This window comes from Hermetia illucens, chromosome 5, assembly GCF_905115235.1.
Source record: "Hermetia illucens chromosome 5, iHerIll2.2.curated.20191125, whole genome shotgun sequence".
Taxonomy (NCBI): Eukaryota; Metazoa; Arthropoda; class Insecta; order Diptera; family Stratiomyidae; genus Hermetia; species Hermetia illucens.
This window is the reverse complement of record NC_051853.1, coordinates 115,981,397-116,001,682: the sequence shown is the minus strand read 5'-3', so window position 1 is coordinate 116,001,682 and position 20,286 is coordinate 115,981,397. Positions and strand designations below refer to the sequence as shown.

Sequence of the window (20,286 nt, the reverse complement as noted above, 5' to 3'; positions counted from 1 at the left end):
TTTTTGCAGCCCTAAGATCGAGCGTTTTCAACGCTTTATGTAAGTTCGCTGAAATTACCACTGGGACTACTTCGATCTTTTGTAGTCTCCAAGTCTGCTTCATATCGTCTGCCAATGGGTCGTAGTTCCGGATTTTTTCGTGCTGTTTTTCAACAGTATTCCGGTCTAACGGTACGACTACATCGATTATAAAGCACGCTCGTTCTTCCTTCAGAAGCAGAACTAGATCGGGTCTGTTATGATTAACACTGTGGTCGGTGGCAATAGTGTGATCCCACAGTAGTTTGACCCGATCATTTTCCAAGATTCTCTGCGGAGTATACTTATAGTAAGGATGGTAGGTTACCACTCAGTTATACTTCAACGTAAGGTTTTGATGGAGAATCTTGCAGACGGAGTTATGACGATTGGTGTACTCGGTACTGCTCATCATCTTGCACGCAGATGTTATGTGCTGGATGGTCTCCTCTTCACAGTTGCATAACCTACAACTGGAGTTAGTGATTAAGGAGTAGTGAAGAATGTACCGTTTATAATTTTTTGTTGGGAGCGAAGCATCCTGAATTGAAGTTAGGAATGCTTCGGTCTTATAGAAAAGTACACCATTTGTCAACCATTTGTTGGAGGCTTCGATGTCAATGCCTGACAACAACAAATTTTTTATATGACCTCCGTGAATGGGTTTCTCTTTCCACATATCGATCTTCTGTTGGACTGAAGTAACATTCGACATGGGATCCCATTCTCTGCTTCTCAAGTTCAAAGGAGATAATTTATTATCTTCCATGATGGTAGCCTGATGTATTTGGCTAGAGGATTACTTCTCATAGAAAAACTCACGAAGAGAATGCACTTGATTGTAGTGCAACGTTTTTAAATCAAGCACCCCCCTTCCTCCCTGATGACGTGGAATAGTGTTCCTCAATTTTTCGGCAGCTCTATTGTGCATGTTGTTGTTTGCAAGAACTACCCTTACCCGTCTATTGACAGATTCTAAATCAGTATTACTCCACTGTATCACACCGAAAGTGTATAGAAGGACGGGAATGGCGAAGGTGTTGATTGCCATGATTTTATTTGTCCCGTTCAGCTCAGTTTTAAGGACAAGATCCAGACGCCGTTCAAATTCCCCCAGCAACTTAGATTTGATTATTGCCACAGCAGGTGTTGTTGCTTGCAATATGCCGAGGTATTTGTACACGTCGTCCGAATCCATACCCTCAATTCGGATGTTATTTTGGCTGTATCCTTCGTTGTCGGTGTGTTTTCCCCGAACAATTGTTTTTGTGCGACATTTCTCCAAACCCAACTGCATGCCGATATCCCTGCTAAACTGGATGATGTCCAGCAAGGAGCGAAGTTGGTTCTAGTCTTTGGCATACAATTTGATGTCAATGTACATCAAATGACTTAATGTACATTTCGACAATATGCCATGCTTGACTTGGAACCCGTATTTGCTTTCATGCAAAAGATGGGATAGCGGATTCAAAGCCAAACAAAACCACAGTGGGCTTAGAGAATCGCCTTGGAAAATGCCACGCCTGATTGGTATCTCTCCTGATGTTTGCGAAGATACCGATAGCTTCGTGCTCCAATTCTACATTACTGTTCTCAGTAGAAGAACGACATTCGGGTTGATTTTATACAAGCAAAACACTTGTAGTAACCACGAATTTGATATGGAGTCAAAGACTGATTTATAATCGGCGTAGGCTAACGAGATGTTTCGTTTTTGGTGGACAGCCTGCTTTATAGCTACCGTATCGATTACAAGCTGTTCTTTGCAGCCTCGGGAGCCTTTTGTGCATCCTTTTTGCTCCTCAGCTATCAATTTATGAACATCAAGATGTTTTGAGATGTTCGCGCACAGAACTGGAGTGAAGACCTTGTAGACGGTAGGAAGACAAGTAATTGGTCGACATTTTGAAGGGCAAGAGACACCCTGTTCCTTGGGGATGAGGAAAGTTATCCCCTTGGTGAAAAATGGTGGAACTAAATCAGGATAAGCAATCATCTGATTAAATTGATTTGCCAATATCCTGTGAGTGCTCTTGAACCGCTTCAGCCAGAAGTTGTGAATCTTGTCAACTCCTGGCGCCTTCCAGTTACCTGCCTTGTCAAGGGCTGCTTCAACGTCGACTTCAGTTACGTCAGGCATGGTCATTTCGGGGAGGGCCTCGCATGAACGCATAAGGTGTGGGAGCCACGCTGCTTCTAAATTGCAACGGCTGGATTCGCTCCAAACACTTCTCCAGAAGTCTTCCGCCTGATCCAGATCGAGGTTGCTTTCCCGACTTGAGTTGGTGAGATTTTTGTAGAATCCCCGTTGGTTCTGGAAGAACAAGGTGTTGTCTGTCCTTCGCTGATAGCTTTTCTGATACCTACGGATGCGATTTGAGCATACCGCAAGTTTCTGCTTCAGCACCTCGAGGATTTCTTCGATTGGCATATCATTGGACAGATGGTAGCTTCCAATGATGTTCGCAACGCATCTATGCACTCTCGGTGATGGATTTCCAAGGAGTGCTTGCGTCACACGACCAATCTCCTTTCTCAACTTTTCGACTCATTTGTTGAGTCGAAACACACAGAACGGTAAAGTCCTTCCGGGCATACCTTTGTTATTCGCTCTAAGATGTCGATTATGGAGACGAATAACCGTGGCAGCTGCAACGTAGATCAGGCTGTGAACCTCTGTAGCAGTAATCTCGCTAGCCAAACGATCAGCCAAAATTCTGTCAACGACAGCAATGATGTTAGTAGTTGCCGAAGTAAACTTCAGTTTTGGGATCTTTGGCCTAGCGTCTGGGAGAGTCTCAGCATACTCTGTGAATGCGACCTGGAATGCGGTCAAAGCCTCATTATAAATTGGGTCGACATCCCCAGTTACTAAGCTTCTCCTGACTACTGGATTTATGGACAGGTGGAGTACTTGTGTTACTCCTTTGACTAGTCCGGTAATTTGATGACTCCAGCCCGAGCTCAAGTGAAACCTCTTGGAAGATTTGTTGCCTAGTTGGTAAGGCAACTCGGTTGTTATTCACGATCACCCGGTACTGGTTGACGACGTTCTGTTCCGGAACAAGACTTAGCTCCGGAAATCGGGTTATGAACGCGTCATGTAGTCGATGTCTGTACCCTGATGGATTCCGTTCCAAATCCGTCCGGTAATAGGCGCGGACGATGAATTCGTTGAGTTGGTTCGTCCAAACCATACGACGCCTAGGTCTCCCGTCCCTGGTGGTTGACGACATAACCGCCAAAACATCCAAGGGCGAAGAGCTGCTCTGATGTTGTTGAACGACCCTTAACCGTGTTGGGTACTGTCTTCGTGTCCCTGGGGTCCCATTAAAAGAATTTGAATTGTTTTCCCCAATTATATATATATTCTAAATGGTAGGTTTTAAATCGGACAAATGTCCACTGAAATGTTTTTATGAAAAAAATGCACAAAACCTTTCATACTTGAAGCGTCCACTTCCGGTGTCTCGACTTGTTTTCTAAATCTAGTCCATTGAATATAGAATGAATACAACTTTAAATTAAGAATGGATTCCAAGGGATTTCAACTTTTCCACATTAGATAACTCAAAAGATAAATCAGAAATCATAAAAATTTGAAGAAGTGCTAATAGTGAAATGTCTTACATTGTAATCTCCTAACGTCGTCTGAAAAAGTGCCATCCACGTACTCGGATAAGTATTGAAAAGGGTTGACTGGATCTGAGGATGCCCTAAAAAATTATAAGTTGCATTTGAGTAGATAAATATTTATAATAATTTGGAGTAGCTCACCTTTAAATAAAAAGAAAAATGCCTGAGAAAATCCAACGAGAACGATAGTGTAGATTATTCCAAACGTGAACATATCACCAGTCAACATGGAATATATCATTGTCACAAACGGACCGGTTAGGCGGACAGCCCTAAATTGTATTTGGTTAGTTCTATTCAATGAATTCTTCATGATAATTACCCTGCAAAAAACATTAGAAGAAACCAACTACCAGGAACTGCGAATACTAAAATTGCTTCTTCGGTGTCTGTGTCACCTATTATTCGAAAAGGGATGCAAGCCAAAATCAACAAATTTGATACGAGAAAAATGGCTTTGGCTGGAGCGTGTGACTGGAATGAAAAAACATGCTATATTACTTGCGATTCAAGGTAATGTACACTCTGCTTTTCTAAGCATGTGGAGTACCAAATGAAATGTCTTAATTAATGCTTTCTAAAACAGGTTTTAATTTGGTGTTAGTTACAAAGTAAAGGAAGAAGAGATCAGAATGTAGAGTTTTAAAGTAAGACTGGATTCATTCTATGAAACTGCCTAACTGAACGACGAGCATCCTGTCGTCTCCGCAGCTTTGCGACATGTGTGTTGTTTAATTCGACTCGTCCAAGGACAATCTGACGAGAGAATGTATTTAGTAATATCCAACAACGTTTTATCCTTTTCTCACGTTTTGCCATCCCTTAGCTTTCCCAATTTACTCCTTTCAATTTGCTAACTCCTATCCCAACATTTCATCATCATCATCAACGGCGCAACAACCGGTATCCGATCTAGGCCTGCCTTAATAAGGAACTCCAGACATCCCGGTTTTGCGCCGAGGTCCACCAATTCGATATCCCCAAAAGCTGTCTGGCGTCCTGGCTTACGCCATCGCTCCATCTTAGGCAGGGTCTGCCTCGTCTTCTTTTTCTACCATAGATATTTCCCTTATAGACTTTCCGGGTGGGATCATCCTCATCCATACGGATTAAGTGATCCGCCCACCGTAACCTATTGAGCCGGATTTTATCCACAACCGAACGGTCATGGATCACTCATAGATTTCGTCATTGTGCAGGCTACGGAATCGTCCATCCTCATGTAGGGGGCCAAAAATTCTTCGGAGGATTCTTCTCTCGAACGCGGCCAAGAGTTCGCAATTTTTCTTGCTAAGAACCCAAGTTTCCGAGGAATACATGAGGACTGGCAAGATCATAGTCTTGTAGAGTAAGAGCTTTGACCCTATGGTGAGACGTTTCGAGCGGAACAGTCTTTGTAAGCTCAAATAGGCTCTGTTGGCTGACAACAACCGTGCGCGGATTTCATCATCGTAGCTGAAGAAATGCATTTCATGACATTTTCGTTTCAAATTAATGGGAAAAACACAAATAATATTTATTTACTCAAAATTAAAAAAATATAGATAACTGGTGTCGTGGGTCCACTTGCACCCCAAGCCGTTTGTAGTTCTGCGTTAAACTAACCGCCCTACGTTCGGCAACCACCGCAGCACCGGAGGTAATGAGATTACTTAGATCAGCGTGTGGGTAAGTTAAAAAGCTAAAAAAAATATAAATATTAGAGCGAAAATGCGGACGGTGGGGTCCATTTTGACAGCGAAAATTATGGGAGTTGAACTGGGAGATAAGGCGGACCGGTGGTCAGCTCGATCTAGATTGTTGAGGACCTGTTGTCGGGACATTAATCACTTAAGGGGGTCATCCCGTGTGTCGGGTTGGAGAAATCGATTTTTTTTTGCAAGAATTGTATCTATATATAGTAGAGAATACGTGGGCAAAGGGATTTTCCGATATGCCGAGTCGTTCAGAAATTACAGCGTTAAACAGGTAAGGAGTTTGCAGCCGCGACTAGAGTACTCGATAAGAAAGAGCATCGAATCTTTTTTTAACTGTTAGTTTTTTACATGAGCCTTATAAATTCGAACACAGATATAAATATAAAAAGATGGAAAGCTGTTCAATTGTCTAAACTTATTTTCTGTTTGGAATAAAAAGGATAATCCAGACTAGAGTGAGCACAGAAAGGCTTTCAAGCTATAGCTCAGTTATATTTTGTTGTAAGTATTGTGCTATTTGTGTGTTCAATGATTTTTTTAAATGGGTTGTACGAAGGGAGATCGCTTTAATTTTCAACGTCATGCTCGCACTAAAAAACGAGTATTTCATGGGAATCGATACTTATCAGAGAAGAAAAAGTACTTCGCATCAACATCAGCAAAGAAACTTTTAGCAAGCATGAACATGGATGTTCCAATTGCGATAAGTTTTGTATATTGTATATTGGATTTTGCTGGAGTTTTCTCCGGTATTTCTGTAAATTTCTGCAAATGATAAAATATACGTAGCAGTAAAAAAGGAATGCGTAGGACATGTCGAGAAAAGAATGGGAACGCGGCTTAGAAATGCAAAGAAGAATCACTAAGGCATTGGTGGAAAAGGGGCTGGAAAACTTACTGATAAGGTTATTAACGACCTCACTACATTTTTTGGGCTAGCTATTCGTCGACACGCAAATTCGATAGAAGGAATGAAGCAAGAAATTTGGGCAAATTTCTTCCATAAATATTCTACAAATGAAAACCCTCAGCATCAAAATTGTCGAGCAGGCGAGGACATTGGTGCAAATAGCGCAAAGCGGAAGCTAAAGGAGAACTGGATAGTTTCCACCACAAGAAGGTACATTTGACTGAAGAAGTTCAAACAGTCATCAAACCAATCAATGAAGATTTGTCACGAGATGATCTCTTGAACAGATGTTTAGGAGCAGAGACCCAGAATAACAATGAGTCGTTAAATGCATTGATCTGGACTTTCGCTCCTAAACACCTTCATTCTGGGGTAAGGTCGTAGAAATAGCCACTTTTCTGGCTGTAATTATTTTCAATGAAGGATTCAATGTCATTCTCAAAATCCTAGTGACAATCGGATGTCAAGCTGGTCACATATGTAAGGTTTATGTCGACCGCCGTAATGAAGCGCGAATTTGGCGGTCCGAATGACGGTCGACTAACCTCGCTAAAAGAGCCAGAATTGAAACCAGAGAGCAACAATCGGCCTTACAAGACTTTTTTAAAGAAACGGAGGGTGCTCTCTATGGACCAGGTAGAGCAGATTAATGGTGAGTTAAAATTCCGGATAGCTGAGTGGTTAGAGCGCAAGGCTGTCGTACGGAAGGTCGCGGTTCAAATCTCACTGGTGGCAGTGGAATTTGTATCGTGATTTGACGTCGGATACCAGTCGACTCAGCTGTGAATGAGTACCCGAGCCAAATCAGGGTAATAATCTCGGGCGAGCGCAATGCTGACCACATTGCCTCCTACAGTATACTGTAGTGATCCGTCACGGTCTTGAATGAAGTGCTCTAACACATTTCAAGGCCCTGATCCAATATGGATTGTTGTGCCAAGGATTATTATTATTATTAAAATTTTACTGTTGATAATCACATTTAAATTTTCAAATGCATTTTTCTCGAAACTGCATCTTGAAAATCGGCTGCCACCATAGCTCAAAATCTATCCAAACAAATTCTTTGATATTTTCACGACTTCTTTAATACATATTTCTACGGTCCGCAAACTAGGATAATTGCAATCGGACGGGTCGTTTTTTTTATTCATAAAAAAAGCCGTAAAAAACACCAAAATCCAAAAAATTAAGTTTAAAAGCCCACCAAAAATTTACCTTTTAATATTTTCTAATTATCCTAGTTTGCGGACCTGGAATATTGTCCACATTAAAATGCCGTTTAGTTTTTTTTCCTCAGATGAACACAGCGCCCTCCAGCGTGGCAGCAGAAAAACACCTTTTTTTGGAGATGGGTGCATAAATTGACACGTATTCCAAAAACTAGCTACGATATCAGATATACTAGAGATATCAATAAAAATGTGGTGAAAAAATCACGTTTCTATCTTTATCCAGTCCTCGAAAATAATTTTTCAAAAAAAGGCGAAAAAAAACGGCCTTCACACGGGATGACCTCCTTAAACGCGATCCACGTCCTGTGTGGCCTGTCAGTTACTCCCTAAAAGCCTGCATTTGACCGACGGCCGTAGTATGTAGTTTTTCTACCAACTTGAATTGTTTAGGAGGCCGGCTATCGAATGAAAAACGATTCGGCCAACCGGCCAGACATGTTTGTTTAGACTGTGAGTGAGAATTTCATATTTCTTTAAGCTCTGAGCTAGAATTTAATGGGCACCTTTAACGCTGGTGAACATTTCTGAAATAAATAATGATAAATGCTTACACACAAAAATATCTTAAATTTTGATCTCAAGGCTTTCCACATCCAGAGTTGAACCACTCATTATGCAGTTTGTACCGGACATGGATTATTTTTTCATCTCTAATGGCGGCCGGGTACATTGCGGGCTTTCCCGGCATAACTGACGGCCGAATTGAATGTGGATGACGGGCTTTAGTCGAAAAAATTTACTGTAGCGAGCTAAAGCAGCGACTAAATTATATGTCACTTAAGTAAAGCAATGGATAGCTCCTACACAATAGAAGAGATGATAAATTTATTTGCATGTCCTGGAGAGCTTTTAAGAGAAGTATCTATATATTTTGTATGTTAAAATAGTAGATTCGAAGTTATTCTATTGCCATATTCGATAAAGAACCTTTTTTATTGCGTTCATTTAATAATTAGAATTTTATCACCGTTTGAACTTAGACAAGGTGGGAAAAAATGCTGAGTTTAACTTACAAGTTTGGTGAGAAATATGACACTTTTCGGTCAGTCGAGTCATTTCGACTTACTCACTTAGCTGGGTCGACTCAAAAGAGTGCCTCAAGAAAGTCTGCATTATTTTCACTTCACCTATAGCACTATGAGAAAAATTCCGTATCGTAAACTTAAAAATAAGCTTAAAACAATAAAACTAATAATAAAACAATAATCTAAATTAATTTCAGAATAAACAGTTTGCCTAATAAAAAATATCCAACATGAAAATTAATGCATATTTACCAATTGTTTCAAGAAAGCGGTTATCCCTTGGTTTTTAACTTCATCTCCTTGCTGAAAGATAACATAGCTCAGCACGCCGGCAATTGTAGCTAGTTCACAACAGTAACGAATTATTTTTTTAACATCAATTCCTTCTTTGTCATTTGATTCCACAGTGTAATGCCGGTTTTCTACGTTTTCTGAAACTGGCCTTAGGTAAACAGATATCGATAGAAAGAATAAATGTATGAAAAGTATAAGAAGTCTTTTAAGAAATTGATTTCTTGCAAATGTTTTCCACTTTTCTTCGAGCAGCCGCTGAATTATTCCCCCGTCTAGCATATCTAAATGTTCCTCCTTCGTTCCATTCAAAATTATGAACAGGGCTGAGTTCCAATCTAGGATTAAGGTCACTTTATTTTCGAATTGTTTATTCCTTTTCGAAAGAATAACTTACTAGTTCTGCCATCAGGCAAAAGTGTGTCTAAAGCGTTTAACGGGTATCCGGAGCAAGTTATGTTACTATACCTCCAAAATTCGCGAGATGATAGCTCCAACATTTCACGGAAAACTTCAGCGCGGCCAAGTTTACAAGCTAACGTTAGAGGTGTTAAGCCAGCTGTGTTGACTATTCCGTTCCGCGCTGGATGTCGAGGGTGACGCAAAGCATAGCCGAACATATCCTTAAAAGAAACGTCGTATTAATAATATTTCATTAATAAGCAAACAACACTAAAATATGCGCACTACTTTAGGCATTCAACGTCAGCAAACTGAGAGATATGTGGTGCTCCACGATTGCTCGCCGCCGACGCAGCCCACACGCCAGAAACGGAGTCTTACTCCGCGCCAGCGTCCTCGCGATTGCCCGTCATCGAAGCACCCTGCACGCGTTATATTGACTAAGAATTTGGTGAAACAAAGAAGAATAAATACAATAGTTCGTGGCCAACTGTCCCTTCTTCAGTTTCAGAAAAGATAAAATACTGAAGTCTGTAGTTGTCTTTTTTTCACCAAATACTTAGCCAATAAAGGAAATAACCTTCTCAACTGCTGAGGCGCTGGGTTAGGTAATAGTCATCTTCACCGTGCTTTCGGCGCACGTCTTTTATGAGATGCGCGGTCCATCTACCTTTCGATTCTGTTTCCCAAGGTTCCCGCCATGGGCAGAGAATACGGGCCATCTCTTTACAAGCGAGAGCTTCCTTATTTCCCCCGCCTTTCCTGAGGTATATAAGCCTCCACTCGGCAGCATAGAGAGTGATTGTTCCTACCTTGACCACTTCCTAATCAGCAACAACCTCACCATCAAACCCAATCCCAATACTTATCCCTTCCTAGAAACAGCCCCCGATATCAGTGACCATGATGCCGTGGTCTTAGAGATTTCACTCCCCGACGGAGCCACCAGGCCCTCTCCCACTTTAGTCCCTGACTTCCAGAAGGCGAACTGGAAACTCATCCATCGCACCCTTAAATCCAGACTTGAACCACTCCTCCTCCCTACCAACTAAACAGTTTCCAATGACACTATAGATTGGACAGTTCGTCAGTACACTGAAGCAATTCAGCAAGTATGTGACAAACCTTCTCGGTCCCTCAACTACCGCAACCTTATTTCTCTCCCAGACGATATCCTCGTGGTTATCAAATACAAGCGTACCCTAAGGCAGTGGCTATTTAGGAATAGATACTCTCCGCAATCCTTTCCTCTCCGTAATGAAATCCTTTCCCTTGACAGGTCAATCCACAATAGAACACTCTACACCAACCACCTCCACAAACGCCTCTCCAACATTGAGCTGAACCCTGATACCTTCAGGGAACTCAGAAAAACTTGTCCTCGTCTAGGCAAGTCCTCCCAGCAAACCACCATCCTCCCACAGAATATCTCAACTCCCGAAAAGGTGAACATCCTAACCGACCACTTCCTTCAAGTGCACTATTGCACCCCCCACATTCGCGATCAACACTTCGAATGTGTTGTGAGCGAAACCCTAGAAAAACTTCAATCCACACCAAGTTTTTGCCAACCCAGTCCCAACCTAAACCTTTTGCTCAACCCCTTATCCATCCCGATGAACATGATAATGTTTCTCCCATCCACTTTATCAGCCCAAGTTCAGTGGAAGCTGCAATTGCAGCCTCCAAGAACAAAAAATCAGTGGGTCTTGACAAAATCCCTTCCATAGTTTTAAAAAAGTGCGCCCCAACATTTCCACCACACTCTCCTCGATCATCAACCACTGGATCCTCAACGCTCACTTCCCCACCAAATGGAAAAATGCTCCTCATCTTCGGCTTCATTTTCTGGTCCAATTGCTCCCTATCCCAAATGGAGCGACTCCGCCTCAGAGAGCGCAGGATCCTTCGCCACTGCGCCAACATCTTTAAGATCGAAGACCGCTCCAAGTACATTTCCAGATCCTCTATGAGTCCTGCCAAACCCCACGCATCGACGCCTACCTTGCCCGTCTTGCCTTCAACTTCCTGGTCAAGTGCCAATCCCATCCCAATCCTCTTGTCGCCAATGCCATGCAGATCGAGATCGTTGAAGATAACCTTCTCCGGACTCATCTGTTCCCCCAGATCCTTTTATCCCTCCAGTCCCAGAACCGTCTGTTCGATCCCCTAGGTAGAGTAGTCTTCTACACAGGCAATTTCTCCGACTCCCAATTTTTTAAACCTACCCATCATTAGCACCCCTCCCAGCTTTTAATTCCCATCCCTCTCCCGCATGCCTCCCATCCTACCCCAGTCCTTTTTCCCTCCCAGTCCCATCCTGTTTTTATATATGCTCAACAAGTGGAGGTTTTTTCGACTTTTCCTCCAAAATGCAATGTAAATATTTTTTTCATATAACCTTTTTAGTAATAAGTTAGTTTAAGCTTTATATTATACCTTAGATTAAGTTTAACTGTTAAGGTAGTCCCTAATTTACCTATAAGTTTATACTCACTCATTCTAGGAAGTAAAAAATTGTTGTTTTTCGAAAAAAAAAAAAAATGGAGAGTGATTGGAATAACTCCCGCTAAAACCATTAGAGCTGACTCCGAGACGGTACGATAGACGGACGCAACTCGCAAAGCCCCTCGTCTTTATACTTGCGCTAGGCGCTTACGGTACATTACCTTACTGAAAAAGTCAGCTTATGTTTCGGAACCGTAAAGGAGGACGGACGATGCCTGCTGAATTAGAGACCTCCGACATTGGATCTCAGTCGCCAATCCCAAACATTGTTGCGAATCTGCTCGAAGAAGCTGATCTGCGTGCCTATAATGATTTCGAAACCGTAGCCGTCTTGAAACCTGGGTGTTAAACTCAAAAAGAGGAGTCCGTGGACCATAAACAGTGGGAGCAAATTGCTCTCCATTTGGTCCGGTCTGGCATCAAGTGGACACGAACTTAGGACTCCTCATGTTCAAAAGGGCGGATAGCAATCCTCAAATTGTGATGGGCTGACGGAATAAATACAATAATCCTTAGATTATTGCACACAGAAAAAGCAAGAAGAAATAAAAGAAACCACACTGATTTTGGCACTGCTTTTGCTTGTAATGAACTGGAACCTTAATTGCTATTCGTTTGTTTTTATACAAAAAATCTTATAACTAAGCAATTTACAATTTACATATTATGTATACATGACCTATTCATTCATTCTGGCACAAGCGCATGTTCAGCATTTTTTTGAACTGATATTCTTTTGTAATAATTAATATTTGCTTTGTGCGAAAATGCTTATAACTAGATCATGGTGTGGATGCACGTATTAATTTAGCTTACTGTGACATAGCTATTTTTTTGTGATTTGAACACAACAATTCCCCAAAAAATAGTGTCTTGCTCCGGCCAAGCCGGTCCGAACTGTGGCCGGATTTACGTTGAATATAATTCACACCCTTGTCATGTTTGCCAATTATAAAAGGGAACGTAAACCATCTGCGAGCCGCTTCGGTCACGCTGTTCCCAGGGCAGAGGTGAAGTAGCGTCTGATGAGTTGCCTCTGCCCTGGTACGAAACCGGAGCCGTCTTCGTCCCTCTCAGGGTTCAAAAACCTGGTTGCTAAAGTCAAAATGAGGAGTCCGTGGACTATAAAGAATGAGAGCAAGTTGCTCTCCATTTGGCCCGCCCCAGCATCAAGAGGATGCGGACTTAGGACTCTCCAATTCCTAAAAAAAAGGGTCTAGCTCGAGCCAAGCTTTGGTCCGAACTATGGGCGGATTTACTTTTAATATAATTCACAACATTGTTGTGTTTTGCGAATTATAAAAGGGAGCGTATAACATCTGCGAGCCGCTTCGGTCACTCTGCTCCTAGGGCGAAGGTGAGGCAGCGTCCGATGAGTGCCTTTGCCCTGATACGAAACCGTAGCCGTCTTCGTTCCTCTTTTACATATCGAGGTACTTTGCCGCCGGCTTCAACGAAACCATGGTTCCACCAATCTGAAAAAGGAGGACTGTTGGAATTGCCTCCTTGGTCAGCACAACGACTTCGGTTTTCTCAGAGCTAGGAAGAATTCATGCTCAGCCATCCATCTGCTTACTCGTCGCATCACTATTCCCAGTGTGCACTGAGCTTGCTCAACCGTACGTGTGATAACTACTGCCGGAGTATCGTCTGCGTATCCGACCAGATGCGATCATTAGGCATCTGAAGTCATAGAAGGCTATCGTATAAGGCATTCCAAGGGTCCAAGGATAGATTCCTGAACCGCTGGAGGGAAAACACCAGCTGTCAAACATGCGCTGAATGCGCCGAGTACGAGTGAGTCTAAGGCAATTCCTGTATACGCCTGCAATTTCAACTGTCTACCAGTGCACAGTGTGGATAATTTCCCGGGACGCAGTTTCCTTTTGGGAGCCGATGCATTACAAGATCCGGTGATAAGGCTCATTTTTGAACGAATTAGCAATTCAGTTGCAGTTCTTCTGTCTGCCCCTGAGTCTTGTCGCTGATTTACCCCTCCTGTGAGAGTTTTGACAAATTTAACAACGTCGATTTTTCCGATGTGCAACCGGTAGCTATTTGCCGGACGGCAGAATATTCGGAAGAGCCGATTTTCATTGTCGAAGGAAATGTAATGATGATCACTGGCTGTGAAATTTTCCAGTAACTTACATCGACTGCTAACACTAAAGACTCCTTAGCAACATTTACGTCAAATGTGTGCATGTTTGCTTGACTTTTTGCTTTCTGTAACTCTTCCTTGAAGACCTGACAACGCCCAGAACCAGAAACATGAGCCACATCTTCTTTTTTGCAGACCGCGGTCCTTTCAAAGCACACAGCAGTCTTCGCTTTGTGCTCGAGTTCACTAAACTTCGTATTTGTATTTACGAATGCAAATATGCCCAGCACTGACACGCGATGACGGTGTTGATACGCAAAATCAAGGTAAATATTTGTTGAAGGTTTGGAGTTTGCGGCAGTTTGAACTCTATCTCTAGATTCAACATGGTGGAACTGCTCTGGATACCTGGTCACTGTGGCGTAGAGGGAATTGAAATCTCGGATGCTTTAGTGAAAGAGGGGCCAATCTCCCCCCTGCCGGGACCGAAACCAGCAATTAGGGGACCAGTAACATTGGCTAAGGCTGTTTTCAAAAACTGGGAAGAAGCTTCCCACAATGACAACTGGCAGAGCCTAAATCCTGCTAAACACAACAAACTTTTCCTGCCAGAACTGAACATACGTACTACAAAGTTTATCCTGTCGAAAAGCAGGAAGACTTACAGCAGTATTGTGGGCATTTCTGACAGGCCATAATGCACTAGCTGGGCATATAATCAGAATAGGAATTATTCACGATGATACGTGTCCCTCCTGTAATAAGGAAGCGGAATCCACGGAGCATTTCCTATGTGAATGGGTCATCAGATCTTTGGTACCGTCGTTCTCCAATTGCTACGGGTAGCATCACATCAACTAACGGAAATCCTGTGATACGTAAGCGAATCCGGAATATTCCGTTAGATGGGGGTGGCGAGTACAATGGGCCAACACGGCATCTAACAGGTACCTGGTAAAAACAATGTTGCGTTGTCTCGAATCTCGGAGGGCTCAGTCCCCGCCGCGGGCTATATACGGCAATCACCGAAGCGCAGAAAGACAACACAGAGCCTCACAGCCCGGGGGCAAACTCCATATACAAGTTTAAGGAGTTTCCTATCTTCAGCTCAAACTCCTACTTACTCTACGGGACCTCAGACAAGTGACCTAGACCATTCATTCCAGCCGATTTGTACAAGTGGTGCGCGATCTTGCGCACCCACGCATCAGAAATCAGTTAGTCGCGGGAAAATATTTCTAGTGGTCCATGAACAAGGACCAGAAGTATAAAATCAACAAGCACATAAAAAAGAAAGTAGGCGTATTCCCTCGGTCGACCAAGCGCTTCCATAACATCCATCTTGACATAATTGGCCCTTTGCGAGGCTCTCACCAATACAAGTATTGCCACACAATCATCGCAGGTAGGTGCCCTGAAGCAATACCTCCGACTGACATTACATCACAATCATGTGCCGAAGCCCTCAATCTTGGATGGATCCCGCGCTTTGGTGTACCAGCCGTAATCATCACGGACCCAGGAATGAAGTTTGAGTCTGTTTTCTCGGAATTAGGCAAGCGCCTTGGTTTCAAAGCTATTCCAGATCAAAGTTAACCGTTTCTTATGAATTTACTGAACCTCAAGCCAATGAATCGCAATATCATACTAAAATGAATATACATTACACAAAATGTATATACATTACGAATTACACACAAATAGAACAGTTGATCATAAAAGTATTCTTACAGAAGAAATGCACAAAAAGTCTAACATACCTGAAGCAGTTTGCTTCCGGTTTTCGGCTTGTTAAGGTTTTACGGAAAATAAAACCTCATTAAAAACGGTTTACTGTCTGCTCGTATATCTGCCCGCCTTATTTTGAGGAGGGGCAAAGCTTCAAAAGACACTGTGCGATTTTGAGAGAATAAAACCACCCCGATTCCAACGAATTTTGGAGAATAGAAGGATCCTCCGGGACCAATTGAACCTGCCCAGGTACAAGCGACATTCTCCATGCCCCGTGAGAAATTTAGTGAAATTGTAATTAGTGTCAGCATGCTCTATTGCCAACCATTTCCTGATGATATGTATCGGCCTATGTTCCTCCGCTAATGCCATTTATTTACAGATCTCCCCCTCTCGGCTTTCTTTGCCTACAATAAAGGAGAAATGAACATTCTTTGTATTCGTCATTTCATCTGCCACGATGATGCATCATTCCCGAAATGATGAATGCCGTCCTGAAGGCAAAGCATACCCCTAGGGCTGTCCTCTTGTAGACTGCACTCAGTTTATGAGCGTAAGATGAGATCTGCAATACCTCTTCCAAAATTTAGCCCGCGTGAGCTCACTACCCTGGCTATAAGTTACCTACAAATATACCAAAAGCCTTTATCGCATTTGTTTCTAACTGGCCGAATTGAATGCATTTCTCACATGAAGGATGACCACTTTTGCTAATACTACCCATTCTGTGAGCCAAAATTAATAACCAATCTGATGGCATTAATGGTTGATCTAGCTTTACGGAACACATTCTGCCCACCTGAAAGTCTTCATTGGTAAGAAGTAGTCTATCGTAATTATCTGCTTAACTTCGTCGTCAATAGACATATGGGCCCTTAGCAGGATGGCTCATCTTGAGGTTTACCAGCCTTTATCCCGTTTAGAAGCGAAGTCGGCTCGTCTTAATCGGTTACGCCATTTTGTTCTCTCGAAGGCCCAAACGATATACAGTCGGAAGACTTTCAAATAACTATCTAAGGTATCAAGCTACCGCTATTTAGGCTGACCTTTTGGTCGTTTCCCATCAACTTCGATGCTCAGACGAATCTTAGCAAGCCAGTCTTAATCAACAAAAATTATATGCTACAATCTCTTCTCTTTTATATATATAGTTTATATCTTTTGTCAACACTCACAACCATAGAGGGCGACAGAGTGGACGTCACTGTAGAATTTTTCGACTTGAAAATAAAACCTTATTAAATTCAGTTTACTATTTGTCTAAATGTCTACCCGTCACACGCACTTTCTAGGGAGCGGCTAAACGATTGAGATTTAATTTACTGGGCATATTTGTGGAAAGGAGAATCCCCATTAACGTGAAGAGGGTGTGCAGAATCTCTGCCCGGAATATAGCGGTTGTGATAAAGTAGGAGAATGGAGGTTGAAATGAGACCGGTTTCATTCTGAGACTACCCACACAAAAAATCTAAAAAGAAACATGAGGATGTCGCTGTATGAAACCCAGGCCTCAAAATACATCTCATAACCACTTCTTTTCAAACTAAATTAATAATAATATACAATTACCACAATTTATTAAAAAAACCTCAGATTCATTCCAGGATTACCCAAACGAGAACGAACATCCCAGCGTACGGCTTACTATTGCAAAGTCTAAAAGAAATTGCATTATTATTAAAAAGTTACCCCAAAAATGCCCCAATTTGGAGCGCCATAACTTTTTAAGTTGGCGTGATCGCAATTATTCTTCCACGAAGCTAGAAAATAGGGACCTTCCTCTTCTTCCTGCATACCCCTTTTATCCCCTTTCAAACTTCATTATGACGATAGCATTCACCGTCAAACGAATTGCGCAAAGGTGTGTTGCACAACGTTGCGTTGTGCTATTCTATTTCTCAGATACAGAAATTTTGTTCAAAAATTAGTTACAACTTGGAAACGGCACGAGTAACATGCCATTAAAGTGATACTGCATCTATCTGTATTATTATCTCGCCCGACTGTTAGCCGGTCTAACTTAAGAAACACATTTAACTTCCCCTCTTAATTTTAAAAAATTTTTGAAGATGGACACAAATACTTTCGGAGATCTTTTGCAAATAATATCTGCGCATATACAGGGTGCGGCATAACTTCCTTTTTTAAAATGCGCGCCACTCAGTTAGTTGATGTCATAGCGGAGCGCTAGTGGTCTCGTTCAAGAGGGGATACTGTAAAGTTTTGTCCCGACCACAGTTAGATACTAGTCACTATACTAGTCCCTCACATAGGGAAACACAAAACCAATATAGCTAATAGACTCAAAGACGCAAATAGAAAAGCAGAATTAAGTTAAAAGAAATTATGAACCAAATTGTCGCGATTTCAGAATGTTATGTTGTTTTTAAATTCCAAACGCGTTTTGCTTGAAACTATGTTTTCAAAATCGGCGAGCAGTAGAACTGGAATAATTTTCATCCGGTGGAGATGTAAATTAGTCATACGAATTTTTCTCGGAGATGGTTATGTGGCGCGGCGGGGTTAACAACATTCGAAATTTATTTCGAATGTTGTTAATTCGATTGACAGTGGCCAACATCGGTGTTCTCTGTGGCGGAGCAGGCCATGATTAATTAATTTTTGAGTTGTTTGTCAACTTTCCCATACTAGGCGCAGACTTTTTGTGTCACTATGGGTTGCTGGTAGACTTGCAAAACAAATCTCTTATAGATCCCACGACCACAGTTAGATACTAGACAGCTACCTCACTCCCCCTTGCCCCTCAAGGGGGGAAATCAGTGCGAGTACACACGATTTCAAATTGTTTTGCCCTTGAGCATGAGCGAGATGTACCGAAAACCCGATCAGCTGTGTTTGACATACCGCCCGGACCTGCCAATGTATTGGTGAGATTGGCAAGTTTTTGCTTATGTATAAGTGAATACGTGAAACAACTTCTTGCTATATGGATGAGCACGCCGTAGTACCAGAATAGCAAAAGCTCACCGATCTCTCTCTTACCAATACGATTTGACGAAGATTATGCCTTTTCCTTGTTTAGCGTCTCTGATGTGTACAGATAAGCTTCTGCAAGCACATTTGCAAGTGGGGTCATTTTTGTAAGGGTACTGCCTATAGTAGATCTACTGTGGTCCCGACATGGTTCAGTCGCCATCATGCGTTGGAGTAGTGAGGAGCGTGCCTTTGCCGTTGAGGTTTACTTTTCAAGCGGATGTTCGGTTATTGCAAGACAGCGTGCATTTCGGAATCGCTTTAATTTAGCCTCGTTGGCTCCCGTCCCAGATCGCAAATCAATTGTTACATGGGTCACTACATTCAGACAAACTGCAAGTGCGACAAAAGGAAGAACTGGAGTCCCTCGGCCCGTTAGATCACCGGAGAACATTGAAGCAGTGAGAGCGTCAATGTTGCGATCGCCACGGCGTTCTGCACGCAAACATGCATCTGCCCTTGGACTATCCGATCGTTCTGTGAGAAGAATTTTTCGTGATGATCTTCATTTTCATCCCTATAAGATGGCGATAGTGCAGGAACTTTCAGAACGTGACTTCAATTCTCGGATGAACGCGTGTGAGCTTCTTCTTGATGTCGTTCCCGAGGGTGCTATTGTTTTTTTTTTTAGCGATGAAGCTCATTTTCATTTGTATGGGTCGGTTAACAAACAAAACATGCGCTACTGGGCTGACACCAACCCTCCAGAATTGCATGAAAAGCCTTTGCATTCACCCAAAGTCACAGTGTGGTGCGCAATTTCCTCAGCTGGAATTATTGGTCCCTGGTTTTTTGAGGAAAATGAGGTTACAGTGACAGTGAATTCGGACCGGTATGGAAACATGCTACAGAATTTTTTTTCCCCACGGCTAGAAAATTTGGATTTGGGGGACACTTGGTTCCAACAAGACGGTGCGACAGCACATACTTCAAGAGCATCGATGGCTGTTTTGAGGGAACACTTTCCAGAGCGCCTTATCTCAATTAGAGGAGATTTAGAATGGCCGGCACGCTTTCCCAATCTGTCCCATTGTGATTTTTTTCTATGGGGTTTTTTGAAATCCCGTGTTTATGTGAACCGTCCAAGAAGCCTACAAGATTTGAAGACCAACATCCAAGAAGAAATTGCCAACATAACACCTGCTATGCTAACAAGAGTCATGACAAACGCCAGAAATCGGTTTACGCAATGTATGGAGAATGGGGGACGTCACCTAACAGATTTGGTCTTCAAAATAATATAAATAAAAACTTTAGACATGTACCTACATTATAAAAAATAAATAAATATTTTCCGATGCATACAATAGTTTTTATTGAGTTTTGGAAAACGGAAGTTATGCTGCCGCACCCTGTAGAAACATAACAAACACATAAGAGAGAGGACCTCTTTTAACACTGCGGGAATAAATAATTAAACCCTATCGTTCAGAGGAATAGTAACCGCAGTCTTTTAACGGAGTTAGAAAAAGAGAACCCTTCTCTTTCTTCTACATATCCTCCATATTCTGTCCTCCTCACGAGATGGGCTTGAGAATACAACTTGGCCATAATGATGTAAAAGGAAAATCATTTTCGAAAAGTACTAATTAAGCCCTTTTCTTTGATACCCCACATGACAAAATCTGCCAAAAAAACGTTCACCCCCCTTTCATATGTCTGGGGGCCCACCCTCAAACTCAACACCAAATGGCGCCACTGGCTATATGTAAAGGGATTCACAGATCATACCTTC

General features: G+C 42.3%; 1 protein-coding gene across 2 annotated transcripts in view; it reads right to left on the bottom strand.

Moving 5' to 3' along the window:
- LOC119658353 overlaps positions 1 to 20,286 on the bottom strand; it is an 81,069-nt gene that overhangs the window by 59,675 nt on the left and 1,108 nt on the right. The window contains exons 3-7 of one of the 2 annotated variants that reach the window (XM_038065711.1): positions 9,213 to 9,438; positions 8,777 to 9,168; positions 3,980 to 4,131; positions 3,799 to 3,929; positions 3,652 to 3,737 (exon numbers count right to left, since the gene is read on the bottom strand). In XM_038065711.1, the coding sequence (XP_037921639.1) occupies positions 3,652 to 3,737; positions 3,799 to 3,929; positions 3,980 to 4,131; positions 8,777 to 9,168; positions 9,213 to 9,438 (987 nt within the window). The remainder of the gene's footprint in view (positions 1 to 3,651; positions 3,738 to 3,798; positions 3,930 to 3,979; positions 4,132 to 8,776; positions 9,169 to 9,212; positions 9,439 to 20,286) is intronic. The other variant, XM_038065712.1, reaches the window with a different exon arrangement.